Source organism: Parus major, chromosome Z (genome assembly GCF_001522545.3).
Source record: "Parus major isolate Abel chromosome Z, Parus_major1.1, whole genome shotgun sequence".
NCBI lineage: Eukaryota > Metazoa > Chordata > Aves > Passeriformes > Paridae > Parus > Parus major.
The window spans coordinates 35,463,866-35,485,956 of NC_031799.1; the positions used below are offsets into that span (position 1 = coordinate 35,463,866).

A 22,091-nucleotide genomic window follows, 5' to 3' on the forward strand; every position below is an offset into this window, starting at 1 on the left:
TTCAACACACCAAACACTTACTTCTGAACATGCATTTAAGCACTCTTGCTAATTCTTGCTTTTACTTCCTCACTAATGCTGCTTGTAAACACTCATTCTGAAGAGCCAGCTAGCCAGCACCTTTATAAATAGTACTAGATACTGTTTCAGGCAGTTGAGTATTAATTTCAGGCAATCAGCATACAAGATAGCAACCTTGATAGTTCAGCAAGTACTCTGAAAAATTCAAAAATAGTGCAGTTGATAGAAATTCTGCAATTGAAACAAACTCTTATGCATATTTAAGAGTTACAGCAAAATACTGTGGAAACTGTGTCTTTGTCACACCTTTACTATTTCCTAAAGTTATCCTAACTGCCTATGCTAGTTTCTTCTCTCTATACAAAACTAAGGAAAGCAAGCTTCTTGTCTAGTCCTCCCACACAACCCCTATCTCAAGTCTGTCTTGCTCCTCCTCCATGAAAAATACAACAAGCAGGTTGCTGCTTTCTTGTACATTTACAATGTTTAATATTTACATTTATAAATTGTATTTATCTTGTGTCCCCCTATATCTTTCTCCACCTGCATCTTCCTCTGCACCTGCCTACTCTCAATGACTCCACTGGCACCTAGTTAGAGATATATTTTGCCTTTGTAGTCCACATCACTCCCATTCATGCAGAGGCAATTAGTTCAGTTTAGCAGTGTTTTCTTCTCAAAATCTGTATGGTTTGCTCTTTGCACCACTTTTACTGCAAAGTAAGCCAACCTCCAGCTCTACATCGTTCAACATACTAACTCCCAAAAACTCTTTCTATTCCTACTCATGCTGGGATAGGACAACTCCATTAACACAAACATCCTTTGTCCTTACTCAAAAACAAGCTACATTTTTCTTTTGTCTGCACCAACCAATTCACCTCTCTCACCCAACTCCTCTCTCCTCTGAATACACCATATTTACTTTCCAGACAAGTGCTGAAAGTTGCATCACATTTTATCTCAGCCTGACTCTTTATCTACTCCAATTCCCCCACATATCCCACTAAGTATGAAAGCAAAGCAGACATTTGTAAGAGAAAATTATGTACATGTCTTAATTTTGTCTCCTTTTACATAATAACTTCATTTTTATTAATATTATCCACTTTAACACTATCTCCAAAGGTAAACTATTCTGCCTATACACTTGAATCAAGAGAGGTGAGTTGAATCACCTTCTAGAGGAAGTAGTACTTTCCTCTAGGATTAAATAACTTACTCTCTATGCCAATTACATATACGAATACACATGCATACTGCTCCCAACCACATTCTGAAAATTCTTGCTTTCAACTGCACTATTCCAGCCTTTATATCCAACTTCAGTCCTTTATATTCCACCATAACCACTCTTTCTAAACCAGTCTAAACTGACTCAATCAACTCTTCAATATCAAATCCTTCCATCTTAACCCTTCCTGAGAACACATGTTCCAATTAGAATTTCTTTTGTTCTTTTCTTATTATCACACACGTTTTTCCAAACTTTCCATCACATCTGATGCAAGACAGACCAGTTTTGAGCTCTACAGTATTCAAAGTGTACATGCTATATCCCCAACACCCAATCAGTAAAAAGGAATCTAGCAAGAAGTACCAACTCATATTTGGTACCTCACATGTTATTTCATAAGAATCTACCTTTCTGCATTCACAGTTGCAGTCACCTATCTTCAGGTTTTAGCATTAGCTAACAATATTTCTGTTCATACTGTTACTCCTTTCCTGAAAGCTCTTGGGCTTCACAAATTTGTAACTGTACACTTGGTCCACCTTCAACTTGTAGTTTAGATACTAGATTTTGATGAGAACCACCTGAAGCTCTTTTGCTTTTCTTTTTGGGCAAGATCCAAGGTGAAGCTTTTTCCATCCACCCCACATGAAGCCTTGCAAGACGAGGGAGGTCTGTCCAGCAATTCAATTCCATTTGACTTTTGGATGTAATTTTGCCCTCTCCAAAATGACTGAGAATACCTTCCTCTGCAGAAAATTGTCTTGTTTAGATACTACCTTCCTCTATATTCCTGCTCCAATATTCTTCATTTCCCATCAGGCCACAGAGACTGGGTGTGTGGGGGTGGGCAGTCAAGACAAAAGGTTTGGTTAATCTCATTCTTTCAAACATTCTTACACATCTTCTCCCACATTTTCTCCTTTGAGTAGGTCAAGCTACCAATACACATCAATACCACTTCCATATTTTTCCTCCAAGCTTAGTGGCACTAAAAGTAAAAATCTGACCATTGAGGGCTGATATTTTTATAATACTGCTTATCATGCTGACAAATACCTTCCTCCATTGCTGTACACTTTAAACTGGTAAACTAAGTCAGGAGCCTTTGTATTCTAAAAGTAACTACCATGAATCCTAAGATAAAACTAAGGTTTCTATGTGTTCTAAAACATGAAGAATAAAACCCAGGATGTTGCTACACAATAGAGCTCCCATTGCCAGAGTTCAGTGATTTAGACTTGGGGTTATGGAGTTTATGTTAAAAGTGAGGAGAGTGTCTTGTGCTCACCAGATCTAATTTTATTTAATTTAAAAGAACTAGGCAATTTCCCCTCCCTCAGCACATAATGCAGATCATGGCTGAGAAGGATCTAAAGTAATGCTACAGCTGCTTAGCTCTTCCCTTCCACTAAATTCTGCATTCATTTCTGCTCTAGTCTGTATTTCTATTTTATAATGAAACATACAGCCTAGTTATTTATAGGCTTTCTAAGGATTAACTACACACTCATAAGAATAAACCCTCAAGAGGTTAACCTCATCCTCTTAAGCTTCACACACTACAATCCCAGAGATAGCTGGCAACCACAGCCAAGAGAGAAAAAATAATCCCACATCTTGCTAATCCTTTAGCCAATCACCTCATGCAACAGTGGAGAGGCCTCTCGGAGGCCAACAACTCAATCTGTCTCAGGAGCACTGTCAGTCCAAAAGATACATATTTCACGAAATCATTAGCAGCCCACCTCAACAGGAAAAATAAGACATACCTGGCTTCTCAGTGGTATGCTGAAATCATGCATCAAAAATGCAGTGCTGAAGTTTCCCGTTTGCTGCTTGTATTTCTCATTTGCATATTTCCATATTCTACTCATACTAGTTAATTGATTAGAAAGTAAATCTAATCTTGCATTGTTCACACCTAGACATACCAATTTAACTGCCACTTAAAACTCCCTAACATGAGCTTGCTATTTTCTACATATCTCAAGAAAACAACCCTACAAAAAAAACACAAGCAAACAATGAAACAAAACACAAAAAAACCCAGACCACCCATAAAGAAGCCAAAACAACCATTCAAGTTAAACCATAATATTCCTTCATACCATGATCTAGATTTTTCCTTAACCACAGAAGTGGACACTGCCTGCAGCTGCAGCAATGCCAAGTAGTTAATGGGGGCACTTATCCTTTTAGTTAGGGTTTCTGCTTTGTTCATTATTTATCTAGCAAAATTGCTACTTCATTCTACTCTAATATAATAAATATTAAATGGTGCTATTTAAAAAAAATTGAAAGGAGATGGTTAAGCCACACTGTTACCCCATGGCTGAAAGCAAAAGCCTTCAAGACCACGAAGGATAAGTGCAAGGCCAGAAGTATAACTGTTAATAACCAAACATCATCCAAGGTTTTTCCTGAAGTAAGAATTTTTAATCAACACAGAGGATTAGCACTGCTTGCAAGCTCACTGAGTCCAACTATATTGCTTTCTTGAAAAAATGTGTCAATTTATTCATTCTGTTTTGTATGTGCTTAATATACACCTATTCCCAAGCCCAGCTTTTGATTTTGTAGGCAAATTCTCTGAAAAATCCCAGTCCTGTGAGACTGTGAGTCTCTATCCTCATAGTCTGTCCTCTAATAGGCTTCTCTTTTCAACTGGAAATAAAAAGTATAAAATAAATATAGTTCAAAATAATTTTGTATTTCAAAACATTATTCCCAGTAATTAAAAAGTCTTTTTTTCTCCTTCCACAATTCATACATTGCATAGGAGTAACAGGAATTTGTCTAATGAAGGAAGCCAAGTGGGAAACTCTTGAATCATCTGGTGTCATGAAACAATGGTCCTTAAGGACAGAAAGGAAGAGGGGGAAAAAAGGCAAATCCTGGCAGAAATGCAGAATTTTTTTTAGTCAAGAGAAACCAGGCAAGCTAGTGCCAGCTCGCAAAATGAAATTTCCCTCCTATCCTCAAGAATTACCATATGCATGTATTTTTGGTAGAGGGACACCAGAAGCGCCTCAATCACATCTTCTACTGTTACAGATTGGTCCGGCCTATCTGCGCCCTGAAAAGAAGTCTGATGATCTTTCATGCCCATAATAGGTGTCTAAACCGTTAAATTACTATATCTTTTCTTATCTTGAAAGACACTGCACTTTAGCAGCATGGCCCTTCCATTGTTCTTTACACTAAGTCGGGCCCCTGAACAATACTGACAGCTGCTATCAAACTGTGCTGTGCTCACCCTCGGTGCAGCTGCCGCTTGTAGGAACAGACAGGCTTCTGATGTGTCCTCCCCTCTGGGGAAAGGGCTTGACACCCTGAGTGCTCAGTGAGGGGGAGCAAAGGTCCACTGAATTGTCAGCCTGATTTTATGCTATTCAGATTTTCCAGGGCATACACCGTCCCTTTCAAACAAAACCAAGCATATGTCAGAGCATGAAACCTATTGTGCGGCACAAGGTAACTATTGATTAATAAGACTGTAAAAGATCACTGGGACATACCTCTAATTTTGGCATTATGTAAATGCATGCATCTACATGGTCCAACAAATGTTGTGCCCAGCATGTTAATTTCCTCACTCACAGTTTTGGATTTGTATGGCTTCATTCAGAAGTTTTTCATGAGACATAGGAAAGTATATCTTCAGCTAAATCTTCAGTAATAACAAAACAAAAACTGTAGAGCCTACAATTCCTGCTTCCAAAGAGCTTTCCCTCCCTGCTCCCCCAAAAACCCTAAAGTTCTTAATTGCATGTGGCACTTGCAGATCCTATGGCTTTTAAGACTGTATTGTGTGGACTTCAAAAAGAAGCAGATGACATGCTTGAGATAGCAAAATTTGGTTTGCCTAAGTAGCACTATTTTAAGATGAGAAAGAATCTTTTAAAATATATTTTAGTATGTTTCCTTTTACTGCATAAACACTTCTTTAAAACTAGTTCATAACGAAGAGTTTTCCATTCCATTTTCATTCCCTAAGAAGCCATTTGTTTTAAAAAATGCAAGAAAGTACGGTTCTCTAATCTTTGCTAATCAAATACCACAAATGTACATGTGGTGGTGTATTTCAAAGATCAAATCAGGTATTCATAAACTAATTCATTACACAAGCAAAGCATAGAGGAGATTCTGACAAATACAGATGTAATTGTGTGGGTTTCTAAGATGTGATTAGCAAATCAACTAAGTAACAGTCAAAATTTGATACGAAGGAAAAACAGCACAGATTTGAAGGGGGGGTATGTTTATGCAAAGCTAATCTGTCAAGTGTAATAAAGCAGCTTGAATAAAATTTAAGCTGAAAATCCACTGAAGCTCCCCATTTCAGGGAGGAAAAGCTATTAAAAGGAAATGAAGGTCACCCTCCCAGTTTATTTCACCTAATTGACTGCCAATAGCTTACCACAGGCAAACCGACTGCAGATCTGCAATTGAGAAACTGATGAAAGGAGCATTTTCAAGCTGAGGCTCATTCTTTTAATCCTCCCTCACTCCTATTTTTTTTTTTCCATCTCCAGTTGGGATGTAATTTTAAGCACAGATGGATTAACTGGTTCCATTGTCTGTAGACGTCATTGGACTATGGCACTGTTAATCCGTACAGCAGCATGTCTAATTATCATTACAAAGTGTCTGAGGGAACTATAAAGACCAGCAGGGCATCTTCTCACAAGCAATTAACATAAATTGATAAATGAGTAATTTGAATCTGCTCAAGGCGCTCACATATGAATAAAATCAGAAAGGACAGGTTCTTGTTTCGGCTACTTCTTTCACTTAGTCGGAGGGGCAGAAAACATGAGAAATATTCCAGACTTAGTGGCAGGGGAAATGAACTCATACAGTGGAAGGAATGTATGGTTCAAAAAGTTCATTAATACAAAGCAAATGACTTGTGATTGACAACCAGTCACAAGCAAGTAGTATTAACTTTTTTAGCATATTTAAAAGCACATTCTTGGTGAAAGGCTATTAGAACACTGTGTCAGACAATTAATACTACTTCAAAAGCAAGTGAAGTTTCTATTCAGTAGCTTGCTAATTTAAAATTCATGAAAGATTCACAAGAAAGGGAAAGAAAGAAGAATGAATAGTTGTATAAGCTCCAAGAACTCAAGTGTCACAAAAAGCATGAGGAAAAAGTATCTAGCTCCACTGACTTACAATACCCATAAATAAACAAGCAACTCTCCTAAAACTATTTCTTGCAAAAAAAGTTTTGTTACATGCAGCACTGCTGGACAAAATCATGTTCTGACAAAGTAAACTATTATCTTTATCTTTGCTAAAATCTGTGTGAAGCAAAAACACTTCAGCAATGCTAGGCATCAAAACAGTGTTACATATCAAAACATTTCAGTTTATCTTAAAAATTGCAAAGCAGTAAGATATGAAAGCAAGTTATACACACTGTAGGAGGTAGACCTGGAAGGCCACGTACCCCGATGATGGCATTCAATTCAGCCATGGTCACTTGTTTGGCACGTTCTACAGCTTGGGCCACTTGTTGCTGATGCTGTTGAAAGAAGAAAGGGTATAAGGAGGAATTTGAATTAAGGTATTACTACACCATATCAAACTAGGATCACAAATACTTGAATAACCAGTTTGTCTGCAGAAGCTCACACTACCTATTGCAAGACATCTCATGCAGATAAAAGATAACAATGCCCTATTTTTCCCCCTGTTCAAAAGGAAAGAAGAGACCTGAAGGCTGCCAGCTTATCTCTTACCCTACATCCCTTTATTATTAGTTTTCTGGCAAATGAATAATCATTTTTTAACTGAGCTGACAGGATAATAAGGTCAACTTTACATCAATTTCAGTTTTAACATTTATAGACTCTGTGCCCACATAGCAAAACAAACTGAAATTTCAAACGGGGAAAATTGACCACTGAAATCAAGAATTGCAAATACTCTTTGTAAGACCGTAAGAGTTTCAAAATAACAAGTTTCAAAATGTAACAGCAGCTACCCACAACATGCTAAAATCATAGTCATTCAGACCAAATGTAGGCTTACAAACTTAAATAGTGTTCTGCAAATGAGCTAAACATGCACCTTTGATATAAACTATGTAGGGAACATAACCATGCTTATTTCATTAGATCTACACTTGACAATGAATATCTAATAAACAAACACCCTGATCAGAAGTGAAAGCATTTTCTTGTATTGCTACTATTTCACAGACTCGCACTCTCCTCAGGAAATGAATGAGGCTGAGCCATTGTCACTAGTTTGAACTCAGATTTGTTAGATCAAATTAGCAGGGGGTTTGCACACTTCAGCTGTAACAGATGTTCCTTACACTTGTGTATTGTGATAAAATTAACATCGTAAAACTAGCTAATTTGCAAACAGAAAAACAACATAATTGCACTTTAACAGCTGAACAGTTTTACTTACTTCCTGAGACAAAAATGGGATGACTTGTGCACAAATTGTATTCAATCTCTTCGCAATTTCTGTCTACAGAGGAAAAGTATTTTGATTAAAAACTGCATTTTAGAAAGTTTGACATATATTAAATAGTATATAGGATTATATTAAGTTCAGACAGTGAAGAAAGTAACAAAAAAATTACCCATTTTCCATAGTACTGCAAATATAAATACTTAGTATATAAGCCCAGACAAAGAAAGAGATTTTGTTAGGACATCTGCCATGTCTAAAGCACCTAATCTGTATACACATTTAGGCACAAATCTGGTCCTTGTAAATAGTACATTAATAAGCAGAGCATTTTTGAAATCCATTAACTCAAAGATAAAGCCTTTTAAAAGGTAGATTTATTATTACTCAAATTATCAAGCAGCATAACATGAAGGCAACTGGCTCAGAAGAAAAATGCTTCTTTCATGATCAATTTTATCGGCCTATTAGAAGGTAAAATGACAAATGCACCATCATGAATACAAAAGAAATACTAAAACAGAAGTGAAGAAGAATGGAGACAAAAAGTACAGACTTCTAAAATACATATTGAAAGAGAATTCAAATAATGCAAACATGGCAATAAAACCAATCAGAAAATATGTAACAGCAAATCTGTGAAACCATGAGCAGCAGGAGAACAAGGTTAGGAACCAGTAAAGAACAGAACAATCCTTCAGTGAAATTAACAGAGATTACAGCAGTACAAAGTTTGAGTCACACTTTTCAACAGATTCATATATCTTGTACTTCTGTATATCCCATTTTGGCATGTCAACCTAAACACTGAATTCCTGGTGGGGTAAAGGGATCTTTTTTTTTCATTACTCAGTGTTATCTGTGTTTACAGCCTTTCAGATCTATACATCTGCTCATAATTCAGAACTGCTATTATAATTAACTCTCAAGGTACCTATACAATTTCCTCAGTCTTCCTTAAAAACAGCTATTTCAGTCACTGTAGCACAGTTGCACAAAACCAAAATCAGCAACCAGACAAGAGCACAGTCTTATGTAAAAGACACTGAACAGCTCATGTCAGTATCTGTCGTACAATTAACCCATGAAGATATTTCTTGCTTAGTTGGGGTTTTTTTATGTTTCTGGACAGAAGAAACAAGCAGTCATTACTGTGAATCATTAGGCCTTCTATGAAATAACATGATAAATTCACTCAAGTCAGACTACAACTGTTACTCTCTTCCAAGCCTTTTTATCTGAACCTTCTTGTAATTCTGAGGTTTTTTAAGAAGACACTTTGATATGTTGATCTTTATACATCAGTCACATAATAATTGGGATACAAAATCCACCCTCTAGCTTTATGTCTCAGGAGACAGGTGATTTGGGATCTAAGTATAATTAGCAAGCTTTAACATCTCCTTCCCAACCTCTGACAGACACAGGGAAAATACATGACAGCATCTAGACCTGTAAAACATCTCAAACTCTCTTGACATAAAGCACTTCACCTGACCAAAGCCTGGTATTTGACACACCTCTCTATAAAGTTCTGCAGAAGCTTCCAAAGAAGTTCTGGGATGGTTTTCTCCTAGGATTAAAAGGCTTTCCTTAACTAAGGGCAAGGAAGTGACCATTGCTTTACAGGAAATCTTTACTCCCTGCAACAAGGTGAACATTACTCTATTCTCAACTGACACAGTTATTATTTCACGGAGTACCACAGTGGTCTTTTCCATCTGTCTGGGCCACAATCATAAAACATCTATAGTCCTATGTTTAGCCTTTAGTACTAGTACTACATACATAAGAGCAAAGTCAATACTTGGAAGTTACCAGCTGAACTATTACTGGTTATCAGTCCTGTTAACCAAATCTGTTGGTATTTCCCTGTTACAGGAAAAAAAAAACCAACAAAAGCACACGTACTAATGTGCATTTTTCCACATGCTTAATATATCTCTCCAGAAAGCAGGGTACATCAGCTGTGGAAAGTTAGTCTGTTGCATAGCAATCTTTTTGGCTGATGTTTAGCTAAGATGTTTAGGGTCCAAGGACTTAATTGCCCCAGACCAATGGGATTAACTTTGTTTTTCAGGCAGGAACAAGTATAAATCATATCAGGTGACAAGAGGGGATAGAGAAAGAATAAAATAAGAAACTCACTTGGTGTCTACTGAAAAGTTCTTTGGCCTGAATTATCTACACAAAAGTCTCCCTGTTCTGAGGTAAATGTCTTTATTGTTGCTATAAGGAAACAAAATGCAATCCTATTTTCAGTGGAGTCTGTAAAACATGCAACTTGTCCATATTATTGGATTTTTCTGTCTCAAATATCTGAGCTACACTATAATGACATAGCATACCTCACATAAAACAGTGAGACAAAAGAATGCAGTATCACGTTAATCAGGTTATAACTGCCTCCCAATGAAGGTCAGTTAGATATTTTCTTTATTTTCTAAAAATGAGGGCATAATCAACTTACTCCCTTCCCACACTGATCTTCTGTTAAAATTATTCTGTCAGTACTATCACACCTGATTTAGCATCAGAACAGAAAAAAAAAAAAAGTGTCTTTAAACTGGGCATCATTGCTAGCCATATATGAACAGCAACCTTAATTCAACTACAGTGCTAGATAAACTTAAATGTACATGCCATAAAATAAGCTTCTTTTGATATTTCTTGCTGCTGTTACAAGTGCCTGTTAAGAGACATCTGCACTGAAACCTGGAATGCCTATTCTATTAACCATAAAAAAGTCTGCTTGCATGTAAAAGGCAGTTTGTTTAAGAGAGTTTTCACAAACATGTTTAAAGTGCTTAAAACTATTTATCTACTATGCAATTTCATGCACCTCCTGTTTGCTGCCCTCTAATACCAAGTAAAAAATATTTTCATTCACAAACACAAAAAAAGTATTTGTTGTCTATCAAGTTCTGAAACTTAGGTTTTAATGCACGATTTGTGTGCATTACTATTTTGCTGACCAAGAGTTGCAAGAGGTTGTTTTCAGAATCGAGAAAAAGAGACATTTGTTACTTTTAATGTAAATGCAACAGTTCAACAGACGAAGTACATTTGCTTTTTAAGATGAAATACCCTTGAGCATGCATGTGCACGTGCCTGTGAGTGTACACACATTCATTCTGGAAAGCAAAACCCCTTTCTGAAAGAGTCAAGGACAGTTTCCTTAATCAAGACTAGACATCACTAACTGGTATCATTAGAGTAAGCCCCCAGATCTGTGGCTCATGAATTTGAAAGTCTTAAAATAAAGGTACTTATCTCCTGTTTCTAGAGGCCTTGGAATATAACATAACTATTACCTAACTGCTAATCTTGAGACATACAGAGAGGTCCTAAGGATGAATAAACAAAGGAAACTTTGCAGAAAGCTGCTCAAACATAGACAAACATGACTAATTGCCCATGTTCTACAGCTCCTTGGTAAAGCAGGCTACAGAAGCCTGCATCTCTCATGAAAGTCCTCTGAGCTCTATGGCAGCTCTTAGCAAAGCATCTGAAGTGCCCTTAATTGTTTGTGTTCTTAATGCAGAGCCTCTTGAATACATTCATTTTTAATAGAGAACTTGAGTGTGAGGCCCATCAAAGAATAACAAAACTACATCATTCACTGGTTCTTGCTGCTGCTGTAATGATTGTCTTTTGATTTATTTGCAAATTACTAGCTTGTCAGACCCCTCACTGAAGTGCTACCCTCCTTTCTGAAGTATCATTAAAAATTAACATGAAGGAATTCAGCTGCATTTTGTAAAATTAAGTTGAGCTGATGGATTTTTTCTCTTCACTTGTGTAATTTTTTTTTTTTGCCTCTGTTCCATTTACTTAAGGACTTAAATGTTTTGACCTCACCATTGCCAAACTCAAGTGTTTGTACTTAAGTTTGTCTTGCTCACTTATTAAAGTGAATTCTTAACCTAAAGACAAAGAACAAAGCAGCCAGACTAGTTTCTAAATATAAAACTCATTTAAATAAGGCATTTTACTAAGGACTTCACCTTGTTTGTAGAATTGAATTTTTTGTTCCTTCTGCATTGTTAGAAAAAAAGTATTGACTTGTTTTCCTTTACAATAGTCTATTCCAGATAATTTTGCATTTTGATAGCCTGTACTTTCCAAAGCTCCACATAAGTTATCATACATAAATCACCACAATTTCTTGAAAACTACAGATTTTTGCAATGAAATTAAAAGAAAGTATAATACAAGTATACAAATTCTATTTCACAGTATAACAAACACCCATGTGTATTTTAGTTCTAATATAAGAAGCCCTGTTTTATGGGAACCAGCAGTGCAACTTCTGACTGAAGAACAAAGACTTCCTCTGAGGAGAATTTTAATCCCCTTTCAGCTTCAGAGGTTTCAACAGGAGTAATTTTGGGTGTGCTCCAACCAGTCTACCAATACATATCCCAGTGGTAACTTCAGTTGTAGCATCCATGGTGATTTAAGACAAAAATTAAATCCTACAACACATTAGTTTAGTGCATCACTTGCGCTGCAACAGCTGCTCCATTATTATTGCTGAGACTCGAAGCTGTCCAGGCTTTATTTTACAAAGCAATGCTTTGCTAAAAATGTCCATTTTATGTCAGAAGACTGTTACTGTTTACTGCACTGAACTTCCAGTACCACAAAGTTATATCAGATCTGGCAGCACCCTATCACCAGTTCTGAAGGATGCATTTATGTATCCTAATTTATTACATTTTTATTTATGCTATTATTTTGATCCAATTTTGAAAATCAAATTTGTAATAAATTCAGAAAAATACAGCTTAGGAACAACATGATTAAAAGTAAAGCAAAAAACACCAAAGTTCTGAAAATACCAAAGAAGCATGATTCACTCCCTTCAAGCAAAGGAATCAGAGAAACAGCCTTTCACGAACAGAAAGGAATATACCGTTAAGTGACATTCACAAAAGCTTTAGTAGGTAATTCTTAAGCACTCTGCCTCTGCTTACTCTTTCAAGACTTAGAAAGCCAAGTACAACACTGAACTCCTCCTGGAAGGAAAAAATGGACTTCCTGCCATTTACAGCATGTAACACAGTAATCCACTGGGGAGGAAAGGTCAGTGTTGCACTTTTGGTCATTACTGAATCATTTGAGATTATCTGTGGTACGGATGAGAAAAAAATCGAAGCCTATGAGAATGCTGCAAATGACTTGACCTCAGCCCAGTTTTCATCTCCATCTGTCTACAAGGCATGTAAATAAAAGCCTTCTTTATGGGACACAACCATTTTTTTAACCCCTGCTGTAAGCCAGAACTCATTCAAATACCCAAAGACTTATGAAATGTAGTAACAAACTGGATATTTTAGTCTTGTGCTGAAGTTTAATATTAATTTAGTGTTTTAATTTTTCCAACAGACTTGAACTGAAAACAAGCAGTACACTTAAATTATAAAGCTTTTATTCTTTTTGTGATCAAGATCTTCAAAAACAACAGAAAGCACACATATTCAGAGAGCAATTACAAAAAAAAGACATATTTCACTGTGCTTAGCTTTCTGCATGCTCTGTTAATACTTGCTGTAGGAAGACTAGCACCTCCAAAAATTTGTTGCTAAGAATTAAGGGGATGAGGGGATGTTAGAGTTATAATTAAATCTCAAAACTTAAACACTCAAAAGCTTCAAATGATTAAGGCTAGCATTCTGTGAACTTTGCTATTCATGAGTTATTGAATCCAGGTTGAGCACAGAGATATGCATATATTATGAATGCCCTTTTATTTAAAATTAATACACTACATTCCATTTTGGCAATGGCTGCAAAAGAAAAAAAAAAATAAAGGCAACATGCCATTTAAAAGTTTAGGCCCCCATAGTATATCAATGTCAAACAACAGCATGTCAAGCTAAGATTCAATTCAGGTAAGTGCCACTGCCAAATTTTCTTGTTCCCAGACGTGCTTTAAGATTATTTTATTGCTTAAAATTTAATTTGTTCCAACTTGCGTTTCCATGACAACGTTGGCTAACCCTGCAAATCATTTGAGTAATTGGATATCTTATCTTTCTATTGCTCTCAAATCCAATGATTCTGGAAGAACTGCAGCAGCCAATCAAATTTACAGGCCTCCTGAGTAATAGACTTGCACAAGTAGCCACATCCATCTCCCCTTTACTGCTGTATTAACCAACCTGTGACAAACTGCGGAAGTCAGCCTTCCAACTGTATTTTAAATTATAAACACTGTCATCACTAATACTCTCACCAATAGGAAGGAATGGGAAGGTTTATTCTCAACAGAGAATATTCTCAATAGATTGATATTCCATCTGACAAGAAGCAATGGGTAACACTCATTTCAGCAGCAGAAATAATCTCTGTATTTTGGGCGTAATTTAGCATGACATATAATTAATAAATACTGTTTTCCTTCTGCCCCACATTTTTACTTCTCACTTTAATTGTGAGATCAGTCACCCACAAGATGATTTTAAAATCCCAGAAGACTGGGATGAAAAGTCTTTGTCAATGAAAAAAACCAAAACACAACCATATCACAAGTGAGAGTGGGGAAAGGAAGAAGCAGCAGAAATATTAACAGAAAAAAAATTCAAAATTATAAAGCCACAAAATGCTTAGCTATCATAAAGCACAAAATACACAGTTTCCAAAGTAAAATTAGAAGGCTTTAATTCAGTACCTGAACTACTTTTACCTGAATCCTCTTAGATGCTTGTTCAAATTACAGAAAGGTCACACTAATTTAAACATAAGCTACATATGATGCACAAGACAACAGCTACACTTGCCAACTATCTACTACAGATTTGGATCTCTTTCAAGTGTAAAGTGACTGGATATATTTCAGACGTCTAATTTCAATGCTTTATAATAATAGAGAGAGGCTGTGTGTAACTCTCAATGAACCACTGTACACAACTGCCCATCCCATTTCCAGCTGTAAATCCTGTTGAAACAAAGCCAACTGGCAACAAAGAATCTGTTGTCAGGATGTCGAAGCGCTCCTTTCACATATCTTCACTATGTCAAGACTCTTCTTAAACTTGGCCAAAGAGGGCAGTTACCACATTTCTCCTTTAATCTAACTTTAGCCCATCTTGCTTAAGCACTCAGAACTACAAAAGGTGTGTTTATCTAAATTTTAGTTCCATTGTTTAGTTTCCAAGCCTAAACTAACCTTAAATACACACAGAAGTATTTAAATCTCTTAAGTGAGCACACAGCTTTGTTTTACTTTCAAGCTGTTTTCCAGGACACAGAGTTCCCTCTTTTATTTAGATTCCAAGAGATGCTGAGCAAATCAAAGGCTGACTCCAATCCAGAAGAGGTCTTTGCCACCTTTGCCTCCAGGGACACAATTTCTTTGAACCATACTGCAGACATCTAGAGACCTGCCAAACATCTCAACAACCAGTCAGGCAGAAAACATTACTATAATACAAAGTGGGAAAGGGCCAGCTTAGTAGACCACTACATCAGGGAGCTAAATAAACTCACAGGAGACATCCATCCAGCAGGAGAACAGCCCAGCTATCAGGAGAACCAAGATGGGAGCAGAGGTTTTGGGGAGAAACACCAGTTATCAGTGAGTTCCCCTCTTCTCATCTGACTACACTCAAACCAGTTGTTATAGTGCTCTATGAGCAGCATGGTCTCCAAAATTATCCAGCACATTTTGTAGTATTATCTTTAAGGTCTCTAAGACCTTGATTTACTCTGGACAATTGAGCAACACTGCGCTACACAGTAACAAGGAGGAGACAAAGAGAACAGAAAGATAAAAGAGCATAAAAAGTATATCTGTAACAGCTACACTCCTACCAGGAAAGAGCACCAGTGGCTCTTCATTTAGTTCAGGATGTTATTTTAAAACTACTTCCTATTTTGCTCTCACTCCCATAAGCCACATTGGAATTTCTGAAAATATCTTTTCAGTACTTGTCACACTGAGACACTTGATTGGTATGGCAGTAGAAAGTCAAAGCTCTTACACAGCTGGAGAAGTAACTGGAATAACAGCTTCTAAAAAACTAGAGCATAAAGTTTCTCAAACCAAGCACATCCATTTACAGTATGCATGTCAATAACAAAGGTCCCAGTCAGGACTCTGTCCTTATCAACATTCAAGTGAGACTGTAGCAGCAGTAGGACTAGAATTTATTTGCTAGAACAATAAGCATGCCATCTAACAAAAGAGAAATATTAAGAAAAGGTTCTCAATTATTTGGGGGGGGAGGGTTGTGAATTAATCACTATGCTACAATCAGACTTCAGAAATAATTACCAAATTAAGCATACCAACTAAGTCACATGTACTACTCTACTTTAAGTGTGTTTTCACCATTTTAAAATTATTAGTAGAGTCACAGCTCAGTTTTCAAAAATCTATCAACTCAGAAAAACAATTTAAACACTTATTCATATCAATGCTTCAGGTGCCATCAGGTGACTCACTAATGAATAACAAGAGGATTGAGAACTCCTTTGATAGTAACTAGCAGAACTACCTACCACATAGGATTTGTAAGGAAGGTGAACATAATGAATATTTTCACTGTTTGTGGAAAAGGGTTTGCAAATCTTTCAGCAAAACTTTGGGAACATGACAGTAAATTCCTTACCCACTTTATTATCTTTTATATATATTCTGTTGCTTACAGAATAGAAACAATAGTAAAAAGACCATCTAAATTGCATTCTAATTAGACAATATTGTATTGGAACTGTCCAAATACAAACAAATTTGATTAAGACTGAAATCACTGCAATTTAGGAGTGGGCAAAGAAGGAAATGCAAACCAACTAAAACTTCAGAAAAGCACATCCCAACTGGTAAGGTCAACTTTATAGGACTTGCTACTGATGAGGGAGGTCAAACGGCATTATGGAGAGACAACATTTTCTTTTTGAAACCATATTAAGGACACGGATGACGGTTGATAGACCTACACATGGAGGTGGAAGGGAGAGAGGAAAAGCAGGAGGGATGGAATAGTGCCAAGAGAATAAATCCCAGATTCTTCACTGACTTCACACAAACAGGAAAGCATACATGAAGTGGAAACTGCAGTGAGGCAGTATAAACATATGCAACCTAAGAGCACACACGCCAGTCGTATGAAACAACTAAAGTAAAGCTTCTGCTCACAGATTAAAATAGTTAGGTTTAATCCCCTCATTTAGAAAAGGGAAGATATTGTCAATGGACATCAAGAAGGCCAGAAAGTACATGGTTTTTTTTCATGCACCTTAGCAATATTAGAATTATTACAAATCATTTATTAAAAATTACTAGTTATGTAAGGTCAACAGTGCAGCTTAAACTGATGCCTTAGGATTTTAGCTTCTGTATTTTTAAAATCCTGTACTGCTTTAGTGTATAACTCTAAACTCCATATAGATTGTTAGTTACTGTCTCCACATTTTGGTCAGACAAAACAATTCCTCTAGGCCTGAAACTCAAGGACACTCTACTGCCTCGGGTCCTGAAAAATATAGACAAAAGTGAATTGCGGGGAAGCAAACTGGGGGTATATGACCTGAATTTGTAATTGGATATTTAACCCCTGATATGTAAATGGACCAAACATATATCTCTCTGAAAAACTCGTAACCACTGTCCATCTTGGGCGTAGCCCCTCTTGGAGGCTTCTTACTGCCCATGGTATACCTTTCAAAGGCCTTTAATAAATATCCATTTTTATTCTCTTAATCTTGTCTTGCCTCTATTCTAGGTAGCCACTCCTAAGTATCAATCAACACAGCAAAGAAATGTGAGGAAGAGTTCCAAGTAAAATATCTTCATATTGACTAGAACCGACGAAATACAAAAAGCACACTAGTGAAGACTGAGCAGCTAGCAGACACCTTGCAGGACCTCAAAAGTCAAATGAATAGCAAACTATGAGAAGACAGCGCCTAACAAAACACAGCAAATTAAAGCCTCTTATCCATAAAAATTGAAGTGAAACAGATAAAAAAACCACAGCTCAGAAATATTTTTCAGCAGAAAACATCAGAATTATGTGAAGTCCAAAAAAGGTAAAGTAATTACAGGTAAGAGAGGCATATGATGTTTACATCTTTGCTAAGAATCTGACAGTCATAGCGTTATTAGGAACAACACTAGCAGCACAGCAAAAACTTTATGAGATAAAGGACAAAACCGCTTGATTATAAAACCAGGTATGGACAAAATCAGTTGGGTTTTTTTTGAAACTAAGAAGTTCTGCATTCATGATAGGTCCAGTATTTTTTATTATTTCCCACTAACAAGCAGAAAGATCTCTTCATTTACCCTAATCCTCAATTTGCAAAGTTTCAAGCTGAGAAGGACAGAATATGCTGGAGAATAGCTTCAGAACTCACTTTACAGTGAATGGAAAAATGGACTGAAAAGTAAAAAGGACAGGGATAAAGGCCCATAGCATGCCTAGACAGGAACATAAAAGAAAAGGAAATAATGGGCCTTAGGAATGAATCTCTCGGTCACAGAGGATCAGAAGTTGAACATAAGTCAATAGCAGGCTGTTGCAGAAAAGGCTGCCACCCCAGTAAGCCGTATTCTAAGTAAACCTTCTATGCTACTCAGCACGACATTTCCTCCCCTGGAGTACTGTACTTCAGCTCAGCAACACCATTCAGAGAATGGACACTCGACTTTAGAGGTATGCAGCATGGCTCTGGAAGGCAGGGGAATGATTTGCTCTCCTTATTCAAGGTGAAGAAAATGCATAGTAAAGAGCTGAAGCTACAACAGAAAAGACTGAAATTGTAACTGAAGAAGCACTTCAACAGCAAGGACATAAAAGCAATCTGCTACCTGAAGAGCTTGGGGGTTGCCACTACTGTTGAAGTATTTGCTAACAGATAGAACAAGCATCCTATCAGCAATGACACAGGTATAGCTGATCCTGCTAGGAGTACACACGGAGGCACCAGGTCCCTGCTAGTGACACGATTCTAGAGTTCATATTTCAGTTTGAAGAAACAACATAAAAGCCTTCCATACGTCCTGTTGAAAATTTTGCATTTGTTTAACTGACAATTTACAGTCACTGTTTGAGGCCACAGACAGCGAGCCTAGTTTACTGTCTGAAAAGTAATGGTTGGAAATCTTATAACCAGTTACAATAATAGAAATTCAGAAAGAACTTACACCCTTATACCTTAAAGAAAGATGAATGTTTTACCTTTCTTTAATGAAACAAAAAAATTTGTTATGTATGGAAACTGTTGGAGCAAAAGTACAAAAGAATGATCTTTCTGTAAGTAATTTCTTCCAAGAAAGTGCAGGATTTTCATTCCTTCTCCCCAGCTTAATTCAAATTTCAACACTTAAAGCTGAGACCATCATATCTTGAAGCAGAGAGCATGGCATTTCAAGGGGTTTAGAACACTTAAAAAACAAATTCATAAATAGGCAGATTTTCACAGATCATAAAACCCCACTCAAGTTTCAGACGTCCTTTCTTTTTCTTGAAGTAACAAAAGCAGGTTCTCATAGACTTAATATCCTATCAAGATGCAGCTCAGCAAGCACACCCATTCTTGCTCCCATTCTGCAAAATGAAAGCTATCTTTTGTTTTTGCTTCCTAATCCATAGGAGCCTTTAAAATGGCACAAGTAGAGATGGCAGCATTTTGTTCTCTAAATCAATTTTATTCTCAGCCATCAACTAGATGTTCCAGCACACAGAAAGATCAGTCCTTCCCTTCTAATTCAAAAATCCATACTACCATTGCCCTTGCAAACTGCTAAACAAGCAGTATCGGCAATGCACTTGTGTTCTGTAATATATTTACTGCAAATCCCAACGCCTTGCCTCCTAATGCAGTTTTCTATTGTGTCTGCTCTTGTCAATACAGTGACTGGTCACCTTACAAGTAAGTCGCTTTGACCAACTGTTTACACAAACATCAAAAAGCTTCAAGACAAAGAAAAAAAGACCAAATAAAAAAAAAGAGAACATCCATGTTGCTAAGGGAGGGGGACAAAAAATAAAAAATCTAAAAACCCAAACAAAGAAGTCTTAAACCAAAACACAAATTAACCTAAGTTTTCTGTTTTGTTATCACATAGCCAAAAAGGCTACTTAGCTCTTCAGATTGTGTAAGAAGTACTAAATACTTTCAGACAGGCAGCCCTGACACAAAGCTTACCTAACACCCCTCAAAGAAATTTAATCTGTAATTTAATCATCAGTGCTAACTTGTTCACAAAAAAAAAAATGTTCTGAAGAATATAAAGAAAAGGTGGGAGCAGCTCAGCCTATCCCCAATTAGAGACTAGACTCTTCTAATACACTCTAATTTCTCATTAGACATAGAATATTATCATTAGAGAAAAGTTCAGAACACTCACCAACCACATTAATTTCCTGAACTGATTTCCCCATACTAGAAAGTGTGTATTATAAGTAGGCTTGCTACCTACTGAAAGTCTCAACACTCGAAACAAAAGAAACCCAAACAGCCCACTTGGATGCTGTCAAGATTCATATAAGCCTATGGAACAACATCAAAATCCCTAACTTGAAAATATAATCACAATACTTTAAAGAGAAATTGGAATAAAAAAGGCCTATAGAATTATTTCACAGGATTGTAGTACTTTAGGTTTTTGTTTTGTCAGAGGTTTTTGTTTGTTTGAGCAGCACTAGGCTTCTTTCTTAAAAGAGACAACCTCAGGAAATAACTGATTTTTAAGTTTAACCTGATTTAACTAGAGTTCGATTAAGATTAAACACAATTTCAGCAAGCTCTAATCCACTTTTCAATTACCTCCAGCACTATGCCAGAAACAGCTCACTCACTGGTGAAACTGTGGAGTTTCACAGGGGCCTTTGCTGCAATCTGTTTTACTAATATGATCAGCAGCAGAGCCTGGAAAAGACAGCAAGCAGTGAGTAAGAAAACTTGCTCCATAAAAGAATTAGAAAGTAAATAGAAACGTTGCAAGGAAATAGAAATACATTATTTTATCCATAAGAAAGTAAAGGCAACAGCTAAAGAATTGCAAAGAGACCTTACAAGAGTAAATGGGCAATGAAACAACTGTACATAAACAAAATTTACACACACTAGGAGCAGACACCCCTAGCCACATAAAATGATGATTCCTGAGCTTGCAATTATCATTCATGAGCAAGAACTCAAATGTGAAAGGAGACTCCAACAGTTCAGCATTTCATGGCAGTCAAAAGGAAAAACTTGGAAATTTTACTTAAGAAGACAACAAAAAGCATCCAGAAAACAGGAAAAGGTGGTAATACACATCTCTGGTTCACCAGCATCCTGAGAACTGCATATAGTTCTAGTTTCCTTATTTCAAAAGTCTAAGTTAAAAATTAAAAAAGATTGAGTGTAAAGCAAGGAAAGGGATCAAAGAAAGCTACACAACTGTTAAAGCTGGGACTGCCTAAACTGAAAAGGAGTCAACACAGATGGGGCTGCAAGAGGTATAACATTTTGACTCTGCTGAAAATGCAGCTAGGCATCAATGGCTTCTGCCCTGAGAAGCAAGGACCATCAAATAAAGACAGTGGAAACCAGGTTCAAAGCAAACAAAGGTGGGGGGGGGGGGGGATGTCCCCTAAATCAGGAACAACTTTCTCCCCACAACATCGCAGCAATGGTGGGAACACACTAGTAAGCAGTTTCACAGAGAAGGGCTCTGGAGAACAAAGTGAACATGCATTGGGCCCCACATGTGCTGATGAAGGCTACACCTCATGTGAGGACACAGGAGAATGACTGTAACCAACTGGTTGATTGAAATAATTCCCTTTTCTGGTCCTCTTGTTTAGCAAGAAGGTAAACTGGAGCAAGTCTCTAAGTGTCACCAGTAATTTGATCAGGAAATCAGAGCACACATCATACCAGGGAGAAAATAGATTTGATCAGCTTCAAGAAGAAGGGGATTAATGGGAGATGAGACCTCATTGCTGACAAAGAAGTGATTATGGAGAGGACTATGTCGCTCCCTCTCAGAGGTGCACAGTACAAGAACAAAAGGCACACAATGGTTACCAGTGCGGAAAGGCAAACTACCAGCTGGTGAAGGATAAAATTCTTCACAATAAGGACAGGTCAAACATTAGAAAGTGTTGCCCCGACATGTCATGCAATATTACCTCCAGAAAACTGTTTTAAGTAGAAATTTGATACTTACAAGAACACAGGTTGCAAATTCAGCTTGACCATGGCACCAGCTTGCAAGAACTTTAAAAGCCATAGCCTCCAAGTAATCATAAGGACTAATCTGTTAAACTAGCTGTTTTGACAATTAAATGCTGACAAAATTATTAATTCTCCATGCCTCTGTTTTTCCCCTTTCTGTGGGGAACTATGTAAGCAAATATTATTCAAATACCTACACCCAAGAACCCAAGTAAGTGTA

At 36.9% G+C, this 22,091-nt stretch overlaps 1 protein-coding gene across 4 annotated transcripts in view; it reads right to left on the minus strand.

The window, feature by feature from the left end:
- TLE1 (TLE family member 1, transcriptional corepressor) overlaps positions 1 to 22,091 on the minus strand; it is a 75,057-nt gene that overhangs the window by 44,184 nt on the left and 8,782 nt on the right. For 2 of the 4 annotated variants that reach the window (XM_015653059.2, XM_015653057.2), the window contains exons 5-6: positions 7,688 to 7,750; positions 6,717 to 6,791 (exon numbers count right to left, since the gene is read on the minus strand). In XM_015653059.2, the coding sequence (XP_015508545.1) occupies positions 6,717 to 6,791; positions 7,688 to 7,750 (138 nt within the window). Of the gene's footprint in view, positions 1 to 6,686; positions 6,792 to 7,687; positions 7,751 to 22,091 lie in introns of all 4 variants that reach the window. The other 2 variants (XM_015653060.2, XM_015653056.2) reach the window with 1 other exon arrangement.